At 35.2% G+C, this 26,563-nt stretch overlaps 1 protein-coding gene across 8 annotated transcripts in view; it reads right to left on the bottom strand.

Moving 5' to 3' along the window:
- The window catches only part of CNKSR2 (connector enhancer of kinase suppressor of Ras 2), a 282,653-nt gene that overhangs the window by 179,073 nt on the left and 77,017 nt on the right, over window positions 1-26,563 (bottom strand). For all 8 annotated transcript variants that reach the window (XM_054472203.2, XM_054472202.2, XM_054472204.2 and 5 more), the window contains exon 5: window positions 5,370-5,411. In XM_054472203.2, the coding sequence (XP_054328178.1) occupies window positions 5,370-5,411 (42 nt within the window). The remainder of the gene's footprint in view (window positions 1-5,369; window positions 5,412-26,563) is intronic.

Raw genomic sequence — 26,563 nt, 5'->3', positions numbered from 1 at the left:
TTCATGTGGAAGGATTTTCTTCTAATATACTAGAGGATACTTCCTCTACTCTTACCCATTCTTTTTCTTTACTCATCCTTAAATACAGATCTATTTCAGGGAAAGATACACCACCTCACAACCTCAGCTCTCTCAGTTTGCCCACGTGTTGAAGGGCACTCTGACACTTGTACAGGTTGAGTATCTCTAATCCGAAAATCAGAAACTTTTTGAGCACTGACATGATGCTCAAAGGAAACACTCATTGGAGCATTTTGGTTTAGTATTTTCAGATTAGTGACAACTGTTAAGTATATCATGCAAATATTCCCAAATCCAAAAATATCTGAAATCCAAGACACTTCTAATCTCAACCACTTCAGATAAGGGACAATCAACCTGTATCGCCTTGTGGAATTCTTAGGCTATAACAAGTTTTCATAAGTGATAAGTTCTCCTTCCTCTTGAGAATTGCCTTCCCTATCCTCTGGACAAAATAAAGATTTAGGGGTAGGGTTTAGGCTAAGACAGTTGATGTTCTAGCGCCTATCTCAAGCTACTATAATCTCTATTCAGTCATCTGGGGTCTCCTTGTTCCTTCTAAATGGCAGCCATCACCGGGGATGTTCTAAAAACCTATGTAACTCACAGTCCAGTGTACTAAAGTGAAAAGGTTCCTAAGAACTATTAATATATTACATAGGATTCTAAATCTGCCTGGCATTAGAAAGATTTCACCCATGTTCTTTAGGTTAGTCAATGGTTGGCTACTAGCACTGTTTTCACTCCTTACCCATTTGAAACTCTTACTCATTTGTTAAAAATACTTATTTTTTGGAAAAAATTTGAGTACACAGTAGGTATACATTAGGTATTTATGGAGTACATTAGATATTTGGATACAGGCATACATTGTGAATAATGACATCAGGGTAAATGGGGGTATCCATCACTTCAAGCATTTATCATTTCTTTGTGTTATGAACATTCCAGTAATACTCCCTCAGTTACTCTAAAATGTACAACAAATTATTGCTGACTGTAGTCACTCTGTTGTGCTATCAAGTAGTAGATCTAATTCATTGTATCTAATTATAAAATATTCATTTTTAATCTAGATTTTGGGTTGCTATTCAGGCATTTCTATGGATATTTTAGTACTATTTTTTTCTGATTAACACATATTTGTTATGCCATATTTAACCATTATACAAACACATAATTTAAAGTTAATGCCCCTAAAATTTATCCTATTCCTTGCAAAGACAACCAACATTAAGTCTGTTGCATAGTTCTTCAAATTATTTTCTTCACTATAAATACACTGCTTTTTTACACAAATGTTATATCTACTGTTTGAAGCTTGCTTTTGTGAGTTATGCAAATCTTGATTTCAGTCACTATCAGGATACTTTATGTGATCCAAAATACTTTAAAATTTGGATTGCCATTTAGAGGCATTTCGTTATACAAGACATCCCTTAAGCCCCATCTCATACCCACTCAGCCCACTTTTTTCTCCAGCTACTGCTGTGGCAATCTGCTTCACTTCAGTTGCACTACCTTTCCTTTCTGTCCTAGAGCTCTCTGGTACCTCCAAAAACCTGGTAGTGTGAGAGAGTTAACACCCGAAGGAGCAATCTTTGACCAATGGGATAACTGGATTAGAGCCAGCAGATACATTCTCCCTCTTCAATCTTTGTCAGGCAGGTTGGACAATTCCAAGGCACATTCTGCAGGGCTTCTCAGAAGGTCCTGATGGGATCGAACTTCAGTTCCCTACAGTGGTGAACAATTCTAGAACCCATGTTGATTCTCCTTCCCAGTGTCTCTTCTGTGTCTTGGGATAACTAATCAACACAAACTATCTGCATTCGAGCCTTGTTGTAGGCTCTGTTTTCCAGAAAGAACCCAGGCTAAGATGCTCATAGAGAATACATATTAATTCATCTTTGAAAAGGAGCCATTATAAATCACATTGTACTTAGAGTATTCAAGTATCATAGAAACAAGGAAAACATTAAAATTAACTCACAATTTCATCCTAAACAAGCTATATAAAAACTCTGGCTTTGGATTTACTGGTGCATATAAAAAGGAGAGAAAGAGGAAATTAAAAACCCTAAATAGGCCAGGCACGGTGGCTCACGCCTGTAATCCCAGCACTTTGGGGGGCCGAGGTGGGTGGATCATGAGGTCAGGAGATTGAGACCATCCTGGCTAACACGGTGAAACCCCACCTCTACTAAAAAATACAAAAAAAATTAGCCGGGCGTGGTGGTGGGCGCCTGTAGTCCCAGCTACTAGGGAGGCTGAGGCAGGAGAATGGCGTGAACCCGGGAGATGGAGCTTGCAGTGAGCCAAGATCGCACTACTGTACTCCAGCCTGGGCGACAGAGCAAGACTCTGTCTCAAAAAAAAAAAAAAACCAAACCAACAACAAAAAACCTAAATAATGAGATATAACCTAAATAAATAAATACTGGAAAGAGGACTACCAGATTATAAAGCTCTGTCTAGAAAACTTACTAGAAAACTTACTGTCTAGAAAACTTATTTTATCCTAGCAAAAATCATTCATGAAAGATATTAATATCCCCATTTTACATAATAAGAACAAACTCTCAAAAACATCACTTGATTCAGCTCACCGAGATAGAAAATGGTAGAATTAGGATTCAGACACAGTTTTTTAGACTCAAAGTTATTTCTTCTACACTATAGAGATATAGAAAGATACTTATTCCAGAAATTTTGTTTTAAAGAAACTATCCTAGCCTCATATACTAAGTGGTACTGTATACTATTTTATTATTCTAAAAAATTAACTATTCTTGTGAAAAAAGTAATATACAAGTATACATACAACCTTTTAGTAAAGGCTGGGTAATCTTTGTATAAAAACGTCAGGATGGGAAGTAGAAGAATAACATGAAAAGACAAGTGCTTTCTGAGATGAACTGATTTGGTTAATGCCATTCACTGTTGCCATCATCATCAGACAGGATTTTTAAATTCTCACTAGCTGGAATGCAAAATTGCCAAGGTAAATATACGGCATTCATTTCTAAACTCCTTCAGTACTATTCACGCTGTTACTTATTTCTAATAGCAAGTAGCCCAGAATCTGGCTTTTGAGAAAGATAAGTCAATATGAGTCAATTATTAGGAATTTATTTAAGAAACTAAAAATTACTTATTATTTTAAAATTATTTAAAATTAAAAATGTTTAGTGATTAAGAACTTTTAAAATTTGGCTATTACTTATTATGGTTTTTATTTAATAAAATTTCAATCATCATTTTATAATCCCAAAGAGATTATTTCCTTAGTCTAATTAATTAAAATTATATTTGAAGTCTTTTGTACAAGAGAAATCTCACAGTATTTCTTTCATCATTTAAATTTATTTCTGTTATTCTGTCATATGGTAGAATGTGAAATTTCCTCAGAAATAAAATTTCCTATTTTTTACAGTTCTCTAGAGATTCTTTTTCCATAAATTATTTACATTTCCTTTGTTGATATTTTAATATTGATCACAAATGTGCATTTGTAACTGGAACTATTCCTCCATAGAAAAGGCTACATCAACAGATGTAAAAATATATACCATACATAAATTGAGAAAAACAAGGCAAAAAGAAATCATGTAGAGCCAAGAATGAAGCTAAATACAAAACAAATACCATGAGATGCACTTGTCAATCATGGGCCACAAATTTTAATCTTAAGTTCGTAGCAGCCAATGCATAAAGAAAAGTACAGCTCTTTTTGATACTAACATCAGGGAGAAATTACTCCTAAGAAACTTGATAAAGAAAAAAATGTTAACATACACTGACCTCAATAACAGCCTTGAAGTAAACACAATGAAGAACCCACAGCAGCATACCAAAGTCGAATTCAGTAAATTCAATACTTCAGAAAGAACAGTCATTGTCATAGAAAATTCAATGCTAAAGAAACAGTCACTCACAGAAAATAAAATGTAGGTGGGAAAGGGTCTGTGCATGCTCCTTAGTTATTGACAAAATAGGCACAACTAGACAGTAGCCCTGGGTTCCATGGGAAAAAAGATAGTACAATTTGTAAAGCCTCAGGGAACTAGAGTTGGTAGCAACTGCCAGATCTGGAAAGGGCATGGGCTTTGGTATTAGATTCTGTGTTCAAACCAAATAGTTGAACAACTTAATATTTGTGACCCTTAGTTCCACCATCTGCAAAAGTAGGATTAAATGAGAGAATATGCTTGTAAGAAATTAAGCTAATACTTGAAATATATAGGCCCTAAATAAATATTAGTGTCTTTCTATTCTCCAGGCCCTACAGGTAGATCAACGTGAGGGAGTTGTAATTATTTTCCCTCCTGGACTAATAAGGAGAAAAGTACATTAATCATCCACTCCTGAGACTATTGTTATAAACCACAAAGGGCATCACTACTGCACAATGAGGGGGAGAGGATTAGCAGAGGATTATTCAGTATCATTTCTATAGCAGATAACAAAAAAGGAATAGGGATGCTGTACTGCTGATATTCTGAAGTAATATTTTCCCTCCATACATTTAGATGTTTTAAAAGTATTTCCTTTTCTAAATACAAAATAGTATTCTTTTATAAATATTCAAACATTTCAGAAACATAAAACTTATAGACTGATATTAGGAATAAATGAGGCAAATGTCCTTTTACAGACATATGGATCCTCACCGCCTAGTACCTGGCAGATGCAGAAATGACATGATTTCACACACACCAGAGTTGAAGAAGTTATTAGGACAAACTAGCATTGATCAAGAAATGCATTTACAAATAAAAGTGGCCAACTGTTCATTAAGAAGGCAGGAGATGGCCTTTCCACAAAGTATAATGTACGCATAGCCCATTTCTAGTAATAAAATATATGTGAAGTCATTAACTGATTCAAAAATATTGCCATATTACCATTTGAAAGGTTGTCTGATAGGTATAGAATTGAAGCAAAGGAAATTTGATTTTTTTAATAAAGCATTTCATCCAAATTATGATAGAGATGAATTATCCATTATAGAACAGAATACCTTTCTCTGATCTTTTTTGTAATAGATGAACAGTAAAAGAAATTCTCATTTCAAATTCTCCTTGCTCTACATTATTAATTTTTTATTATATTCCAACCTTGCTACACATTACAATTTTAAAATATTATATCTTTTTTCTCCTATTAGGTACAATAGAATGGTTATAACTAATGTAACTTGTTATGCTTTGATTCTTTTGTAGATTTCCTATAAAAATACACTTAACTGATGTGGTCAGTAGATTTTTTTTCTTATGGTTCACTTCTTCTAGTTGAACAAGGAAATATTCTCTAATAAAGATTAAAATAAATCCAAGTATACTCACCACATGAAGAATTTTATTCTCTGTTTCATATACAGTACAATCCTGAAAAAAAGAACCATATACATTAGATTCAAAATATCAAGCATTCTTCTAAAAATATTTTCTTAGAAATTATACTATAATTTTAAAAGTCTCAACAATTCAAGTAAAAGCAATAATAATAGGAAAAATCTGGGATGCTATATACCGAAATATTAATAATGGTTAGCTCTGATGGTCAGTAACAGAGGCTATCCTTATTTTTGCTTAACTGTATATTCTAACTTTACTACTTTTAAATACATACTAAAGGACAATATACATTAAGTAGACTTTTAAAAACAAATATTGAAAACATATTGTAACCATTTTCTATCTAAGCTTTTACACATGATAAATGTATTTTGTTGAAATGTCCCTAACATTTCAAATACTAATTTATTATAGATTAGAACATTAAAAAACACACTAACATTTATTTCAATAGTCCTATCAAAATCTCAAATACTTTTATATTTTCAACTATTGCCAGCTATTAAATATACTTTACAGTACACACTTAAAATTAATACATCTACTAATAATAATTACCAAGTTCATAGTTCTCACCTAAATTTAAGTCCCAGAAATTACAAAAAATTCTTCCAAAAACCACCATGGTCTTTTTTTTTTAACCTGCAATTACTTGATATACAATAAGCAGTAAAACAACAAACTGATCTTTGCTTAGAGACAACGTTTCTATGGCGCAGTTTCCTCACAAAATTTATAAAACGGGCATATTGGTAGCAACCCACTAAGAATGCTGTGAGAATTAAGTGACAAAATGAGATAAATCATTAGGATCTGACATACATTAAGTGATAAATACATTTTAACCATGTATTAGTGTCACTATTTTAATTTTTTTTTTTTTTTTTGAGACGGAGTTTTGCTCTTGTTGCCCAGGCTGGAGTGCAGTGGTGCGATCTTGGCTCACTGCAACCTCCGCCTCCTGGGTTCAAGTGATTCTCCTGCCTCAGCCTCCCAAGTAGCTGGGATTACAGGCATGTGCCACCATGCCTGGCTAATTTTTTGTATTTTTAGTAGAGATGGGGTTTCCCCATGTAGTTCAGGCTGGTCTCAAACTCCCAACCTCAGATGATCTGCCCGCCTTGGCCTCCCAAAGTGCTGGGATTATAGGCGTGAGCCACCGCACCTGGCCATCGCTATTTTAACTTTAAAAAACTAACTTTACTTCAAAAAATAAAATTAATTATTATTTGGATAATTTTGAAAAAAAAAACAAACCCATTTCCACAGTACTGAATATTTTAGGAAATGATATTCCATTTCATTTTTTCCTGAATTTAATTTTAACAAAAAAGGAATGTTGTTCAACACAATTTTTGATAATGCAACTTCACCACAATGCCTTGTCAGAAGAAATATATACTCAGATCAGGAGCAAAGTTTTAAAAATAAAACTTAAGTATATTTTACAAATTCACAGAAATACTTAAGAATTGGGTCTTGTCTTTCTGAGGGACTCATATGCCAAAGGAGAGATAAACTGGGAAAAGTTGGGAAGTTGCCTGGCTTCTGCATGCTGCTTCTACAGCTTGCTTCGGCTACAATGTATGCAAATTCCATTATTTGCCTACCTTCCCAGAATCAGAGGGTATGACTAAAAATTCAAACTTCAAAGGGATTCTCCTCAAGGAACAAAGTAAACATGATCTGAATGTATACTCTAGTAGTGGATAATAATCATACGGAAAGTAACTATTTCAAGTATCTTTAAAATATAAAAATTTACTAGCACATTCCTAATGTGATCCAACAAAAAGAACTGTTAAAATAATCTTAAACTGTTTTCAGTAATCATATGATGTTAGATGGTAGTGTTGTGATTATTATTGTCATGCAGAATCTGCTGTGTGTGCTTTATAAGATGAATAACTGAACAATTATGTGACTGCCATTCTATCACTCCAGTGTCACTGATAAGTATTTTTAGCATGGGATAAAGCAGACACATATATAAGATTGAAAAAGTTAATACGCTGGAGTCTCTTGAAGTATCATCTATGTACATATGTATATACATGTGTGCATGTATTTCTTAGCTCTGCACCCTGAAAAGGCATAGGAACAATGACCAACCTAGTAATGATACACTTCCCAGACTTTATGGTCTTAAAAACACATTTCCCAAGCCTTCTTGGAAAGTGGATGATTTGAGATCTGGAATAGGAAATGTACAAGATGAGCTTGGATTATACTGTGATACAAGACAGAAGGAAGTTATCAAAGACTACTAGGAGTAATCTATCAAGACTACTACTACACAGCAGGTGACTCCTGTTTTAGTAGGACTCAGGACTCAACATGAAGAGATTCCCCCTGGTCAAACATGGAACAATTTGAGCATCTAAAAGGATAATAACTGCAATGGATGGAAACACAATAAATACTATTAAATATATGTTTGATGCTATATTAATATTACATTTTAAATATGTTACCTATATCTAAATATAGTTAGTAATATTTAAATAATATTGAATATACTAAATTAATTAGACAACATAAAATAGACATATTTTTCCCCTTGATGCAGCAAATATTAATCAACTGTACTAGAGATAAAAGGATGAATAAAACATGGCCCCTGACTTAGAGAAGTGCTGTTTAGGGAGATAGGAATTCACACAAATAAGTTAAAACACAGAATTTCAAAGTATTCATGCCGTTTTAAGGGTTTTTAACTTTAGAAGTATAAATGATACACAATTACACAAATCAATAGATAAAAGGCCAATTATTTAAAATTTTAAGGTATTAATATATTTTTATTAAAATTCAACAGGAAATAAAATTCAACGTATAGTATACTGGGTTGTACTATACATTGCTCTAGTCAAATTTCAAACTTTTTAAAAACTTCTGCCAGCTGCGGGTTAGTGACAGAAAGGATGACATCTGTGATCCTAGATTTAAGATTATTTGAAGCATAAAATATTGGTGCACACTCAACTATTTTGACATGACCCTGCAAGAGAAAGTTTAAGGGAGATATATGAGGTGACTAAGGTGGTCAAGTTTTTCTACCAGTTCAAAAAAATGCCACATATAAATATTAAAATTAAGAACTTACTATTTAAAATAAACAAAACTAAATGATTGTAAAATAAATTTAAATAAATTTTAAATAATGTTTTTGGTAAGGTTATAGCACTTATGTATGTAAAGTTATTAAAGTTTAAATCTGCATTAAGAGATTTGAGACACTCTTGATTAGTGTAACAAAGGCACAATTATGGGACCTAGAGGAGCAGAGGAGGAAGAAACTAAACTCTGTGTTAAAACAAATCAAGAAAGGTGGCTTTTAACTGGGTCTTGGAAACAGTGGGTCTTTAGAAAGAGAAAATAATGGCATCATCATAAAAGCAATGTAACCACACTCAGTTAAGCAACTATAGTAATTTTCAGATTTTACTTCTGCATATATAAGAATAATTTGAGGGGTGGGTTAAAATGCAGATTCCCAGAAGTACAGATCTAGTTGATTCAGAGTGTGGCCTCCAAGATGATATTTATAAAGATGGTATTTAGAGAAACACTTGATCTATTTTATAGGATTACCATGTGATACAGGAACACCAAAGCTATCCCAAAATTATCAAATATATAGAATCCATAAACTGGTAACCTGCTTTTTATAACATTATCTGCCAGCTCACTCCAAATAGTTCTCAGATCCTCAGAATTGTATGTTTGATTATACGTTCCCCCAATTTATTACTTTTTCCCATTAAACTTATTTCTTTCTTTAATAGCTTACTATGTTGAACAGTTGCTTCTACTTGTTTGTATCTCTACCTTCTTTCAGCAAGATCGGCTTGCTAGTTATTGAAACCCAGAGGCTTTCCAGAAAGGGTGAGGATGCAGCATATTAAAAATAGAAGCCAGGCACAGTGGCTCATGCCTGTAATCCCAGAACTTTGGGAGGCCTAGGTGGGCAGATCGCTTGAGGCCAGGAGTTCAAGACCAGCCTGGCCAACATGGTAAAACCCAGTCTCTACTAAAAATACAAAAATCAGCTGGGTGTGGTGGCACATGCCTGTAATCCCAGCTACTTGGAAGGCCGAGGTAGGAGAATCGCTTGAACCTGGGAGGTAGAGGTTGCAGTGAGCCAAGATTGCACCACTGCACTCCAGCCTGGGTGACAGAGTGAGACTCTGCCTCAAAACAAAAAAAAGAACAACACAACCAAACAGAGAGAATGATATTAACCTGCTACTTTATATTAGAGAGAAGAATAGAAACTAAATGACTATGTTAAGCTGTAATTTTATGGCATTCATTTTTATCATGCTAAGTATTTAAGTAGCTCTAGGTACTTTGGGGGGTTTCTTTATTAGTAAGTTATTTTACTTCCATCAACAGGTGATTTTAAAATACTTGCTTCTAAAGTATGGGTTTTATTAATACTTGGGGCCAAATCTTTTCCCAAAAGATATCTCAAGTTTTAAAGAGAAAATAGCATTGCATATGGATAAATCTATACTTTACAAACCTATTCATGCTGTGGAAAGGTACACCTCTGACATTTCAGTTATTTTTAGGTTAGAATTAAATTTAGTTTTTAAAGACTGGGTTTACAGTCACAATACTATATACTCCCAGCAATTCTCTTCAGTAGCTCAAGCTTTTATTGTATATGCAAAAAAAATTCATTTCTTCTTTTTCCTTTTCCATATAAGGCTTCTACAAACTATGTGATGCATTTACATGAGCCAAATTCCTAATGAGAAAATATTCATAAAAATGAGGCGTGTTTCTTGAATTCTGATCACTAAGTATGCACAGAAACATCCTCCCACAGATGAGCTATACACCCACACAGGATCATAATGTTATCCTTTCTGTGAAACAATGATGCAATTGCTATACTGAGCAGAATAACAGAACAATTTTTACTCCTACATATTACCATTGATGTTCCATACTTTGTCAACAAGTTTTAAGCACCTGGTGGGTCACAACGCTCAGAACAAGTAATATTTCTCATCAATTGTACATTATAATCATAAGAACAGTGCATATGTTATTAATAGTAAATATATAAAGAGAGATAGTGAAGGGAAATAGTGTATATCTCTAATAATAATACTATTATATTTCATGGAACTTTATAAATGCCATAAATTTCCATATGTCTTATTTTCGTGTATATATTGTATACTTTTACAAATAATATAAAAATATTGTTTTACTTAGAAGTAATATATAAATAATCCATCTATGTAAACCTTTGATAATGGTACCTTCATACTCAACACTTCAACATATTCTATTATTATCAAAATGTCTTTACATGCCTAAGGGGTTAATTTAAGCAATGAGTATTATACTTTTCCTTTCCTTTCTTTTCTCCTCCCTCCCTGCCTTCCTCTCTTCCTTGCATTCATTTATTTATTGAAGTCACAATTCAGTTCACCAACATGTTTTTTGTCATCTCCTAAATGCAATTCAGTTCCAGATACTATTATGTAACGACGGATAAATTACCCTTGGTATTTGGCCATCACAATTTCATTAATTAGGAGGGGAGAAAACATTCAAATACAAATAGAAGGTAGATAAGATAAATTCTAACAAAAGATCCCATTACAAAGGAGATAAATTCTGATAATCCTGGATTAACTAAGTGGAGGAAATGATACTTTACCTGGCCCTAAATGGCTTTCAAATCTGGAATTTGAAGGTTTAGGGAGAAAGAACATTTCAAAGTGTGTGAACACACTGAACAAATGCACAGTCAATAAGAAGTAAGCAGACTGATTTGGTTAAAATTTAAGCTATGTGGGGAAAATGCGGTGGGAAAGAAAGCAGAGAAAATAATATGCGGCATATTATGAAGAGCTACCAATGCTAGGTTGAAGAAAATTTTTGTTTTTGTTTTAAAAGAAAAGCAATTTCAATTTTTCTATAACAATTTAATTTCCATTTTGAATCTCCTTCAAAAACTTAACTCAGTCAGCTTATAATTTCTCTTGACTTTCCTTGGGGAAGAGTTGAAGTCAAGGCAGCCTATCTAATATAATAGTTGATGATATACAGCAATATGAGTTGTGAGTGAGGGTTCAGAGGTCTGTAGAGATGAAATGTTCTTGTCCAGCTAACAACTCCCATAGCCATCTCTTGTTCCATTCTTCATAGCCCCTTAAGAGTAATTTTTGTGCCATGTCTCAGTTATGGGAATCTCTGCAAAGTTGTGTATCTTCCTAGACATACTAAAGTGGATGTTTTATCTCTGGAAAGGGTGGAGGAGGGATTGTCCCCCCAGCCTCCAACAAGGACACCGATTTAACAACTATCTCCACAGAAAAAAACACCTCCATAAAAACCAAAAATCAGGTGAGTACTCACAATACCTAGTTTCAACTTCATATCATTGAAAGAGGCACAGAAGAGGTAGGAAAAACAGTTTTCAATTGCCAATGTCCCCTTTCTCCCAAACCCGGGCAGCAGCTGCCTGGTGATGAGAGTGTTTCTGTGCACTGGGGAGAAAGAAAGCCAGTAATTCTGAGGCATTAAACTCAGCTCTGACCTTGTTATAGCAGAAAACAAAACTGAACCAAATTCAGCTGATGTTCACCCACGGAGGGAGCATTTAAACAAGTCCTAACCAGAGGGGAATCAATCACCAATCCCAGCCATCTGAACTTGAGTTTCCACAAGCTTCGCCACCATGGGCTACAGAGATGTGAGGCCCCAAATAAACTGCAAAAGCCGTCTAGGCCACAAGGACAGCAACTCTTAGGCAAGTCCTAGTGCTAAGCTGGGCCCAGAGACAGTGGACTAGGGGGGCGGCACACAATTTACTGAGATACCAGCTGGGATGGCTAAGGGAGCACCGGCATCAACCCTCCCCTAACCCCAGGTTGCAGAGCTCGTAGCTCCAAAGAAGGCCCCTTCCTTTCACTTGAGGAGAGGAAATGGAAAAGTGGGGAAGACTTTGTTTGCATCTTGGGATACCAGCTCAGCCACAGCAGGATAGGGTACCAGTCAGGGTCCTGAGGCCCCCTTTCCAGGCCCTAGCTCCTGATAGACATTTCTAGACGCACTCTGGGTCAAAAGGGAACCTGTTGCCTTAAGGGGAAGGACCCAGTCCAGGTAGCATGGATCACCCGCTAACTGAAAAGCTCTTGGTCCCTGAATAACTAGCAGCAGCGATATCCATCTATGGCAATAAATTGGAAAATCATAGATAAATTCCTAGACAGACACAACCTGCCAAAATTTAACCATGAAGAAATCTAAAACCTGAGGAGGCTAATAACAAGCAATGAGATGGAAGCCATAATAAAAAGTCTCCCAAAAAGGAAAGCTGGGGACATAATGGCTTCACTGCTGAATTCTACCAAACATTAAAGAAGAACAAATACCAATCCTACTCAATCTATGCCAAAAAATAGAGGGGGCGGGGAGGGAACACGCAAACTCATTCTACAAGGCCAGTATTACCTTGGTACCAAAACCAGACAAAGACACACCAAAGAAAGAAAACTACAGGCCACTATCTGATGAATATTGATGTAAAAATCCTCAACAAAATACTAGGAAACCAAATTCCACAATATATTAATAAGGTCATTCATCATGACCAAGTGTCATTTATTCCTGGGTTGCAAGGATGATTCAACATACAAAAATCAGTCAGTGTGATACATCATACCAAAAGAATGATGGACAAAACCCATAGGATCATTTCAATTGATGCTGAAAAAGAATTTGATACAATTCAACATCCCTTCATAATAAAAACCCTCAAAAGACTGGGTATAGAGCCAGACACGGTGGCTCATGCCTGTAATCTCAGTACTTTGGGAGGCCGAGGCAGGCGGATCACAAGGTCAGGAGATCAAGACCATCCTGGCTAACACCAGTGAAACCCCGTCTCTATTAAAAAATTAGCCGGGTGTGGTGGCACGCCCCTGTAGTCCCAGCTACTCAGGAGGGTGAGGCAGGAGAATCACTTGAACTCAGGAGGCGGAGGTTGCAGTGAGCTGAGATCACGTCACCATACTCCAACCTGGGTGACAGAGTGAGAGTCCGTCTCCAAGAAAAAAAAAAAAGACTGGGTATAGAAGGAACATACCTCAACATAATAAAAGCCATGTATGATAGACTCACAGCTAGTATCACAATCGGGAAAAACTGAAAGCCTTTCTTCTATGATCTGGAACACAAGGATGCCCACTTTCACCACTGCTATTCAACATAGTACTGGAAGTCCTAGCCAGAGCAATTAGGCAACAGAAATAAATAAAGTGTATCCAAATTGGAAAGGAAGAAGTCAAATTACCACTGCTTGCAGATGATAATGATCTTAAATTGGGAAAAATCCAAAGACTCCAAGAAAAAACTATTAGAATTGATGATCAAGTTTAGTCAAACATACAGGATATAAAATCAACATACAAAAATCAGTAGCATTTCTACATACCAACAGTGAACAATTCGAAAAAGAAAACAAAAATAATCCCATTTTCAATAGCCACAAATAAAATTAAATATCTAGAAATTAACATAATCAAAGAAGTGAAAGATCTCTATAATGGAAACTATAAAACACTGATAAAAGGAATGGAAGAAGCCACCAAAAAATGAAAAGATATTGCTTGTTCTTGGATTAATCAATATTGTGAAAATGTCCACACTACCTAAGCAATCTACAGATTCAATGCAATCCCTATCAAAATATCAATGACACTCTTCACAGAAATAGAAAAAATAGAAAAAAATCTTAAAATGTATATGGAACCACAAAAGAATAGCCAAAGCTATCCTAAGCAAAAAGAACACAACTGGAGGAATCACAACACCTGACTTCAAATTATACTACTGAGATAGAGTATCTAAAACAGCATGGTACTGGCATAAAAACAGACACAGAGTCCGGTAAAACAGAGCAGACAACCCAGAAACAAATCCACACACCTACAGTGAACTCATTTTCAACAAAGGTGCCAAGGACGCACACTGCCAAAAGTACAGTCTCTTTAATAAATGGTGCTGGGAAAACTGGATATCCATGGGCATTAGAATGAAACTACACCTGTATCTCCCGCCATATACAAAATTCAAATAAAAATGGATTAAAGACTGAAATCTAAGACCTCAACCTATGAAACTACTGCCAGAAAATATTGTGGAAACTCTACATGACATTGGTCTTGGGAAAGATTTCTTGAGCATTACCCCACAATCACATGCAACCAAAGCAAAAATGGACAAATGGGATCACATCAAGTTAAAAAGCTTCTGTACAGCAAAGGAAACAATCAACAAAGTGAAGAGACAAGACACAACATGGGAGAAAATATTTGCAAACTACCCATCTGACAAGCAATTAATAACCAGAATATGTAAGGAGCTCAAACAATGCTATAGAAAAAAAAATCTAATAATCCGATTAAAAAATGGGCAAAAGATTTGAATAGACAGTTTTCAAAAGAAGACATAGAAATGGCCATCAGGCATATGAAAAGGTATTCAACATCATTGATCATCAAAAAAATGTAAAGCAAAACTAAAATGACATAGCATCTCACCCCAGTTAAAATGGCTTATATCCAAAAGACAGACAATAACAAATGCTGGTGAGGATGTGGAGAAAAGGGAACCTTGTACACTGTTGGTGGGAATGTACATTAGTACAATCATGATGGAGTACAGTTTGGAGGTTCCTTAAAAAATTAAAAATACAGCTGCCACATAATCCAGCAATCCAACTTCTGGGTATATACCCAAGGAAAGGAAATCAGGATATTAAAAAGATATCTGCACTTTCATTTTTTTTGCAGCTCTGTTCACAATAGCCAAGATTCTGAAGCAACCTGTGTCTATCAACAGATAAATGGATAAAGAAAATGTAGTACAATGGAGTACTATTCAGCCATTAAAAACGAGATTCAGTCATTTGCAACAGCATCGATGGATCTGGAGATCATTATGTTAAGTGAAACAGGCCAGGCACCTAAAGACAAGCACTGCAGGTTCTCACTCATTTGTAGGATCTAAAAATCAAAATAATTGAGCCTATGAAGATAGAGAGTAGAAAGATGGTTACCAGAGGCTGGGAAATATAGCAGGGGGCGTGGAGGAGAAGTGGGGATGGGTACAAAAAATATACAGTTAGAAACAATGAATAAGATCTACTATTTGATAGCATGACAGTGTGACTATAGTCAATAATAATTTAATTGTACATTTAAAAATAACTTAAAACGTATAATTGGATTATAACATGAAAGATAAATTCTTGAGGGGATGCATACCTCATTTTCCATGATGTGATTATGAATACATTGCATGCCTACATCAAAGATCTCATGTATTCCATAATACATATGCTTACTACGTATCCACAAAAAATTTCAAATATGCAAATTAATAAACAAGAAATAATGGAGAAGGAAAAGTTAAACATTACTCTAAGTGTTCAAGCCTGAGGAAATGGATGGATGAATGGTATAGTAGAGATGGAGAAAGGAAATTGAGGAGATTAAAACAATTTTATTTTGTGCACATAAAATTAGAAGTGGCTGAAAACAGAACGTGTTACATACAATTGTCTGGCAAGCATTTGATAAAACTGAATTAGAATGGAAATAGAGCCAGATCTTGGAGATACTGACATTGAAGAGATAGTTAAAGCTACAAGAAAACAACAATGATGACTTCACCAGAACAGAGTATGTATGGTGAGAAGACAGCTGAGGATAAAACCTCAGACAATGCTTGTTTAGGAGCCAGAGCAAGAATTAATCCCATGGCCAGGATTAAATGAAGAAAGTGATATTACAGAGACAAGAAAAGAGTTTTGGAAAGGGAGAAGGGAAAAACAGTGTCTAATTTAAGTAAGAGTCTGAGAAAAATGACAGCAAGAAGCTTTAAAAATCAGTTTTAATTTAATAATGGAGACGGAGTAGTTGAAAAAGACAATGTGAGGAGTTTAGATGTACAAGTAAGAGTACTTATATAAACTGGTCTTCTAAGAAATATTTCAAGGTAGGAAAGGAACTATAAGTATAGTTTTTTGAGAAGCAGGGTCAAAGTGATGAAAAAAAGAAGATAGGCAGTTTAACATTTATCATGATACAGTAATTTACAAAAATCCAGATAAACATATTTATATAACTGAGCTGATGTAAAGATTATAAATGCAAAGAATATATAAGTATGCTCTATATAACATGATTCTTGTCATTTTTGTTGGTAGAGTGTATTAGGAGATGGAAGATCTAGTACTATATACACACCAAGCAGAACACATCATTAGAGGAGTTGACATGACAAATATGAAGAAAGGAGACTAGCTAACTGAAGTGTGATATTAAAGGGAAAAATAAATGAATCAAGAATATATCTAATACTTTCCGTCTTCTTAAAACAGTATAATAAATGTGGCAAATTTATCAATCAGGGGCAAGGAGGCACAAATCTGGTGAAGCTTAAGGATAGCCGGGCTTGGTGGCTCACGCCTGTAATCCCAGCACTCTGGGAGGCCAAGGTGGGTGAATCACTTGAGGTCAGAAGTTCGAGACCAGCTTGGCCAACATGGTGAAACCCCGTCTCTACCAAAAATACAAAAAGTAGCCGGGTGGTGGTAGTGCACACCTGTAATCCCAGCTACTTGGGAGGCTGAGGCAGGAGAATCACTTGAACCCAGGAGGCAGGCATTGCAGTGAGCTGAGATCATGACACTGCACTCCAGCCTGGTGGACAAGAGCAAAATTCCGTCTCAAAAAAAAAAAAAAAAAAAAAAAGGATGAAGAATATTGTCAGGAGTAGAAAATGTTGAGATGAGCTGCTTATTCCTCAGAGGAAAAAGATACTGTGATATAGTATTGGCCACAATGAGCTGAAGAACAACAAAAGAAAATTTATTTTGTAAAAAGAAAATTAACACGGGAACAGAAAACCAAATACCACGTTTTTACTTTAAGTGGGAGCTAAATGATGAGAACACATGGACACATAGAGGGGAACAACAGAAACTGGGGCCTATCGGAAGGTGGAGGGTGGGAAGAGGGAGAGGAAAAGAAAAACTAACTAATGGGTACTAGGCTTAATACCTGGGTGATGAAATAATCTATACAACAAACCCCCCATGACACATACACTATGTGACAAACGTCAACTTGTACCCCTGATCTTAAAAGTTAAAAAAGAAAGCAAAACTTCAGTTTTTCACTAGTTTTAAGTCATTTTATAGTCTTTTACATTCAAAAAAGTTTCTAACAACTTTTCCACAGGGGAGAAGGACTATTCCATTTTTAGTAATAAGCTAGAACAATCCTCATCCATTTACCACTTATTGTCAGTCTGATTACTTTTACAGATTTCTGCCTTACAGCATCCCAGCTTAAGTACTGACAGATGACAACTTCATCAAGATGCACACATATAGCAATGGTCTAGAATAGCACTGTCCAATAAAACTTTCTGGGATAACAAAAATGTTCTTTGTCTATTCTGCTCAATTTGATAACCATTAGACACACGTGGTTATTGAGCACTTGAAATGTGGCTCATGCAAATGAGGAATTGAATTTACTTAATTTTAATTGATTTAAATTTACATTTCAATATCCAAATGCAGCTAGTGGTTACTGTGGTGTTAGATGCAGTGCAGGTCTAGAGAAATATACTACAGTCCACCCAACAGTTACAAAACAGGAAGCCATTTAACAAAAATTCCAAACAAATAACAGTAAAGGCCACATCTGGAAGAAAACATGGAGGGATTCAGTTGTACTAACAAGATGTATCCCTTCTTATTCCTTCAGCAAACAGCAGATTCCAGTCTATTATGAAATCTACAATAGCAGCACAGTACAATGAAACCAATTCTCTTTGTAGAGTTGCCATGAGCATCATAACAATAACAACTCTGTTGAACTGCCTATGAACATCAAGTGATATGGAAATGTTTTGTAAATTACAAAACATGCAAATGTTAGCTGTTATTATCATGATCCACACACAAATTTCAAAAGCAGCTGAATTAAGATGACTCCTAAGTTCCCTTCCAAGTGAACAAGGCCCTGATTCCATAATTCTGTACTTGCAGTGTCTCCATACCCACAACTGTAGTAAATTTCCACATACACTGGTATACTTGTATCTGCACACATTTACAGATTATCACTACCTTTGAAATGCGTTATGTGCTTGAATCGCTAAAATACATTAATCAATATCATGATGTATCATAGAGTGATGTTTAACAAAAAATATGCACGCGTCTTACCTAACTACAAAAGAATAACAAAATGTTCTATTCTTGGCATGGTGTTTATTGATTATTGACTTCTTACCAATACATTATGCCAAGTTATATGTTATTTTACTTAGTAGTCTAGAGAAAAATATGCACAGACCATCCAAAAGATACAAGGATAGAAAAATACCGAAATAAAATTCCCAAGGAAAGAAGATGCAAAGAGCTCAAAGGGTAGCAGGAAAGAAAAATCGCATAAATGTGTATATAGTACAATATAAATTGGTAGTCACAGGCAACAAAAGCAAAAATAAACAAGCGGGACTACATCAACCCAAAAAGTTTCTGCACAGCAAAAGAAAGAATCAACAAAATGAAAAGGCAACCTACAGAATGGGAGAAAATATTTGCAAACCATGTATCCAATAAGGGGTTAATATCCAAAATATGTAAGGAACCCACACAACTCAACAGCAAAAATAGAAACAAATAACCTGATTAAAAACTGGGCAAAGGACCTGACTAGATATTTTCCCAAAAACAACATATAAATGGCCATTAGGTATATGAAAAAATGTTCAAAATTGCTAATTATCCGAAAAATGCAAATCAAAACCACCATGAGATATCATCTCACTCCTGTTAGAATGGCTATAATCAAAAGGCAAAAGATAAGAAGTATTGGCAAAAATGTAGAGAAGAGAATTCTTGTCTGCTGTTGGTGGAAACGTAAATTGGTACAGTCACTATGGAAAACAGTATGGCGGTTTCTCAAAAAAATTAAACATAGAACGACTATATTATCTAGCAATCCCACTTCTGAGTATATATCCAAAGGAAATAAAATCACTATCTTGAAAAGATGTCTGCTTTCCCATTGCAGCATTACTCACAGTAGCCAAGATATAGAAACAATCTAAGTGTACTACATAAGATGAATGGATACAGAAAATATGATACACACATACACACACACAATGGAATATTAATCATCCTTTAAAAAGAAGGATATTCTCTCACTTGCAACAACATAGATGAACCAAGAGGACATCATGCTAAATGAAATAAGCCAGACATAGAAAGACAAATACTGTGTGATCTCATTTATATATGAAATCTAAAAAACGAAGTCAAACTCATAGTAACAGAGAGTAGAATGGTGGTTACAATGGACAGGGTGGGAGGAGATAATGGTCAAAGGGCACAAACTTTCAGTCATAAGATGAATAGTTCTGGAGACCTAATGTACAGCATGGTGACAGTAGTCAAGAATAATGTATTGCATACTTGACATTTGCTAAGAGAGTAGATTTCAAGTGCTCTTACCTCACACAGACACACACACATACACAGGAAACTATGTGAGGTGATGAATATGTTAATTAGCTTGTTTGTGGTAATTATTTCACAATGTGTACATACATCAAAGCATCATGTTGTATATCTTAAATATGTAAAATTTTAATGTGTCAATCATACCTCAATAAAGCTGGAAAAATATAAATTAGTAGCTGTAAAGAGAGACATGGGTAGAGGGTGTTAAGGAAGGAAAGACTACCATCTAGGTAAGCAGTCTGAGAAAGGCATTTATTTTAAAGAGAAGCATGAGTAGGATCTGGAGGAATAAACAGAAGTTATCCAGATAAAGGCTGAGGAATAGTCAAGGTAAGGTGAATAGCATGATTAAAAATCTGGTTCTCATAGGGCTGAGAACCAGATTTATGCAGGGAGCTAAACATAGTTTGTTCTTACTAGAATATGAATTGTAAAGCAAGAAGAAGTGAAATGAAGCTGATGAAATAGGCTGGTACTTGACCATTTTGAAAGAGCTTAAAATTTATCTTGTAAATTAAGGGGGTACCCCTGAAGGGGCATAAGCAGAAGAGTGTTATGATCAAATATGCCACTAACATCAATCTTTCTGGTGGCAGTATGATTTAAGGAGATTAAAAAAGAATGAGGGAGAATTTTGACAATAAGGTTTTCTACAAAGATTTATTTCTGACTTGTTTTCATTAAATCTGTTACATAAGGTAATCTTCATCACAGAATGGCTTTGGGTATAAAAGTTTCATTTACAATCTCTTGGGTAAAGCAAACATCTTTACATAAAAATGACTTATTGGTTATATACTGAAACCATAGAAAGAAGACTCTGTAGAAGCTTTATGCAAAAATGTCATATAAAATCATTAATATAATTTTGTTGGTTTAATAATTAATAAAATAAAAATAGTTGGATTTTCATGTTTTCTGAGACTCAAATCCAATACTTTAACACTTTTATCTCACTATAAAAACCTAGAACATTACTGACGCCAAAAACTCAGAAAGTAGTAAGAATGAGTATATAGACACTCTCAGGTTTGTAAAGGCTCTGAAAGATATGTAAGAGAGAAAAATACTAAGCTTACTTTTTTTCTTTTGAAATATAAAATCCATTGATTTACCAGTCAGTTGGAAGTTATATTCTAATTGCACTATTGCTTTACTTTGATCATCATGAATAAGCATTCAGGTTAGGAATTTTCAGTGACAGAAAGAACTATATTTCTCTATAGCCATAGATAAATTGATCCACAGGTTTCCATATAGAGAGGTTATTTAGAGTGAAAAGATGTGGACTTGAGTTCTAGTCCTGCCTTACTGCCACATAACTTTGCAGGTCATTTAACCTGTCCCAGCCTGTCGCCTTATATCTGAAACTTAGATAAAAATATCTGCCTCCCAAGTGTATTATAAAGACCAAATGAGATGGTATATTTGAAAATACTTCATAAATTGTAAAATATACAAACAGATGTACCTTTAGACAAAGTTTATATTCATGTTTTCCCTCATCTGAAGATCCACTCTGTTATACAGTGAGTGCGACACACAGGAATAACTTGATCTGCTCATCTCTAAGAATAAACTTAGAGAAGGCAAGGCTTTTGAATAAGTAATTGTAAACCATGAGAAACTAGGTTAACATTGATTTTTTCATTTGACAAATATTTATTGATCAATATCCATGTTTCAGGCATTGTCCTTGTTCTGGGGATAGGATGTTGAATGATATGTAATTCCTACCATCAAATTGTTTACAGTCTAGTAAAATGTACAGAAAAATAATAAGATTATTTAATAAGCACCATGATGGGTTAAGAACAGACTGCTGTGCAGTAAGCAAACAAGAAACTTGATTTCGTGAAATAAACATGATAATACCTCAAAGAATAAAATCATCAAAATAGTTACTATTAGGAAACCGAAATTTCAGACTTCATTGCACTTAATATTGTGTTTATTGTGAATAATACGGTGGTAGGGCAACAGTCATATAACTTATATGACTTTTAGTATTTGAGGCTTCTAAAATGTCTTAATTGGGCTCCGGTGTCATATTTTGGAAGGATCAGAGGCAACTTCCCAGAGGAAGTGATGTGTAAATTGAGGTTGGAAGGATGAGAGGAACTAAAGTTGGAAGAATTGTACTGGGCAAAACAAATATGTGGAAAGGCTTTGGATATGGTTTGGACTTGTGTCCCCACACAAATCTCATGTCAAATTGTGATCCCCGATGTTGGAGGAGGTGCCTGATGGGATGTGATTAAATCATGGAGGTGTGTTTCCCTCTTGCTGTTCTTGTGATAGTGAGTTCTCACGACTGGTTGTTGAAAGGTATGTAGTACCTCCCCCTTGCTCTCTCTTTGTCCTTCTCTGCCCATGTAAGATGTGCCTGCTTCCCTTTCACCTTCTGCCATGATTGTAAGTTTCCTGAAGCCTCCCAGCCATGCTTCCTGTACAGCCTGCAGAACTTTGAGTTAATCAAACCTCTTTTCTTTATAAATTACCCAGTCTCAGGTAGCTCTTTAAACCTATGCAAGAATGGACTAATACAGCTTTAGAGACTGAAAATTTTAAAAACTTAAAAGGTCCTATGGCTGAGGCATACAGAGCAACAAGGGCATGAGATATGAAAGAGAAATATGGAGAGATGAACTGAAGAGGGAAAACTTTGGAAATCTAATAATGTGTTGCCTTGAAAGTCAGTTAAATAATATGAGTTTTATGATGAGGCTAATGAGCAAGCCATCAAGGAGTTTCAAGCAGGGTCTGATATAACTACTATATCAAACTTCTGAACCACTTTAATTATCCTATCATAATCCCACATCCTTCTGTTTAAACTCCATGATGTTTCATTGTTGACTAAAATTGAGAAGTAAAATATATTGTTTCTGCATATATGTATAGCAAAGTATATAAATATCAACTAAAAGGATACATGCCAATGCTCATGTATGCCTCTGAGGAAGCGGCCTGAGCAGAAATACAAACAACTTTATAAAAAAATTCTGATGCAAATATGACCAAATCTTAATATTTATCAATTTGAAGTGTTGGTCCATGTGTGCTTGTTACATTATTCTCCATTTCTTTCTGTCATTTAATTTTTTCCAAATTATAAAATAAAAGAGGATTTCATATTTTCCAGGATAGTATATAGAGATAGCTCTGGAGGAGTGTGGCCTGAGAACCACTATGGGTAATTCAAAAAGGGCAATAGAAACCATATATTGCACAAACTGACTTTGGTAACACTGGTTGTCTCCTGCTGACTACTGGTTACACATCATTAATTAAAAATTAGGGAAATTATTATTATTACAGAAATGTAGTTCAAAAGCCTTAATTTTTTTTTAACACATGGGGTCTGTAAAATAAAATAAAATAAAATAAAATAAAATAAAAATAAGTCATGCTTGTAAAATGGCTGAGAACTACTTTGTTCTTCTGTCAGTGAACATGGCCAATTCTTCCACATCTTGCATAATATTCCTCTACAAAATTCTATTCCAGTTCTCTCCCACAAGGTCATCTAAAGTTAGCTCCAACTACTCTAGTCTTTCACTTCACAATGAAAAACTAATGCCCCAATAATTGAATGAGTGAGTAAAATAATTTTTTAGCATATAGAGATGTGAGGGTACAGGTAAAAGAAAGGCTAATTGTTTCTTCAGCATTCATATGGGTCTTTAACAAACCAAAAAAATCAAAATTTCAAGACTGAAGTAAAAATGTCAAGGTTATCAACGATTAGAAAATTCATTTAGAGTGGGCCAGGCATGGTGGCTCACGCCTGTAATCCCACTACTTTGGGAGGCCTAGGCAGGCAGATCATGAGGTCAGGAGTTCGAGACCAGCCTGGTCAACATGGTGAAACTCCATCTCTACTAAAAATACAAAAAAATTAGCCGAGCATGGTGGCACACCCCTGTAATCCCAGCTACTTGGGAGGCTGAGGCAGGAGAATTGCTTGAACCTGGGAGGTGAAGGTTACAGTGAGCCAAGATTGCACCACCGCACTCCAGCCTGGGTGACAGAGTGAGACTCCGTCTTGGGGAAAATAAATAAATAAATTCATTCATTCATTCATTCATCAGATTGAGACTGTAATCCCTGTAACTTTAATAGCTGTCTTGTAACTTTAATAGCTGTATTCTGACAGTCTGAAGAGGCGGTGAGTTAATTCCCATTATGAACTAAGTTTGTTTATTTTGCATGTCTTGAGACAAGGCCTAAATGGTTTTGAATGGTCTACCAGATAACTCTACTAGCTTTACATATTTTATGTTTTCATCAGTTATTTATTTGCTAGTCTTAGTCTTTCCCATTAGATTGTTAATATTTTCAAAGAAGGAACCCTATATTCAACTTCAATGTCTCTTTACCTTCTCAAAGTTCTCTGTATACTCTATAAATATAATCTGAATTTATCTGTTATCAATATTTTATTGCATTGATTCTCCATTTTCACTTTCCATAATAAATATTACACATTGGTTTTACATGAGTATAAAAATGCAACTCATAAAGCCATATTGTTGAAAATAAAATTTCTAATTGCAAAGCTAGTACGGTACACTTAGTTTCTTCACACTTCTATTTTATACAAAAATAGACTGAGTTTCACAGTTTTTAAAACATTTTATATGTGAGTTTGGTTTTAAACTTCAATCTGCTTGATCTCAGAAGATATATTTAGCAAAAATAGTTGAGTCTTTACTGCAAGATTTGTATTATAGAAAAGATATCAAGAACTTTATAGTCATAGAATGAGGCTAACATTTCTTTGTAATAGAAAGTCTCTCCAGCTTCCAGATATTCAAGTTGCTTATGGTAATGTCCATCTACTATATCCCAAGGAAAGGAAACTCTATAGGGTCTAAGCAATGGGAGGCATTTTTTCCCTTGTAATAAACTCAAATAAAGGGTGCAAAGCAAAACCAAAATCAAATACTATCATAAATAAAAATATAAATTCAACATTAATTCTTTAATTCAAGATTATTCACTTGGCTGTCAGAAAATAGAGATGGTATGGTATATAATTTCTACTATTAGTTTAAAAAATTCCTCAGGCCCTATACGTTTGTCTCTTTTATCTATTTATATTGCATTTTCTTGTAAAAAATGGAATCATTTCTTTTCAGTAATTGTGTGCAGTATTTGAAAAAGCACCAGTTATGTCCGGGTATGCAAAAAATAGTTTTAGATCATTGATGATGACAAGATATAAAAATCCTAATAAATACTAGATTGTCCAAGTAATAGTACTATCTTAAATCTAGGCTAAATTTGGTATACCTTGAAAAGAGATATTCCATAGAATCCATATCCATTTAAGTTTCCTAGTACTAACGCTGAGTACTGAGTGATTATTAACCAGAATTTTGTGCTTGGACAAAATCCAACAGGTCATTTATTGCCCCCCACCCAAATCTACCAGTCATATTCCAGCAGATTATACTTAAAATACCGACTGATCCTCTTTCTCTCTGTGTCACACACACACACACACACACACACACACACACACACACACACACAGTACAAACATACTTCAGTATTGAGGAGAGAGAGGTTACATTCAAATAAAAAATATTGTTGTCCTCAAAATTCTAGTATAATGCTATACTGGAATTCTTCATAGATTGATTGCTGTGGCAGACTGTATTATGATTTCCAAACATATACCTGCCATTTTTTAAAGGGAAAAGTAAACTTCCTTGAGCCACTGAAGTCAGTCATGGCTATATGACTTGTTTTGACCAATGAATTGTGAATAGATGTGCTAGGTCTCATTTTCATGCAGAAGCTTTAAGAGCCAGTGCATGGTTCACCATGTTCTCTTTTTCCTCTGCCATGACGACCAGCAATGTTCTAGAAGAGACTACTCTATCAGCCTGGGCTTTGAAGTGAATAGGACATACAGTAAAGCTATAGCAACCCAGGATGCACATGGAGCATGGGCATTTGATATGAGCATTATTAAAAGCCACTAATATTTTCAGGTTGTTTGTCACTGCAGCATAATCTAGTTTACCTTGACTGATACAACTCTGCACCAATAGAAGGGAAACATAAGACGGACGTGCACATGAAGACCTAACCAATGCAGATTTTAATGCAATAACCATTTCATTAATTTTCCAGGCTGTATCTCTTCATTTCATGGGTTATTAGTGTTTTTTTAGCGGTGCTATGTCAAGCCTCACATATTGTTACCCACAATCAACCTCAAGTTACATTCTGCTACCTTCTTGCAAATCTAGTCTTTTCCAATCTGGCTTTTTTTTTTTTTTTTTTGAGACGCAGTCTCACTCTGCTGCCCAGGCTGGAGTGCAGTGGTGTGATCTCAGCTCACTGCAACCTCTGCCTCCTGGGTTCAAGTGATTCTCTTGCCTCAGCGTACCGAGTAGCTGAGATTACAGGCATGCACCACCATGCCTGGCTAATTTTTGTAATTTTAGTAGAGACAGGGTTTCACCATGTTGGCCAGGCTGATCTTGACTCCTGACCTCAGGTGATCTGCCCGCCCTGGCCTCCCAAAGTGCTGGGATTACAGGCATGAGCCAATGTGCCTGGCCCAATCTGGGTTTAACAGATA

The sequence above is a fragment of the Pongo pygmaeus genome, chromosome X (assembly GCF_028885625.2).
Source record: "Pongo pygmaeus isolate AG05252 chromosome X, NHGRI_mPonPyg2-v2.0_pri, whole genome shotgun sequence".
Taxonomy (NCBI): domain Eukaryota; kingdom Metazoa; phylum Chordata; class Mammalia; order Primates; family Hominidae; genus Pongo; species Pongo pygmaeus.
Note: the sequence above shows the minus strand (reverse complement) of the source record. Positions and strands in the feature narration are given on the sequence as shown.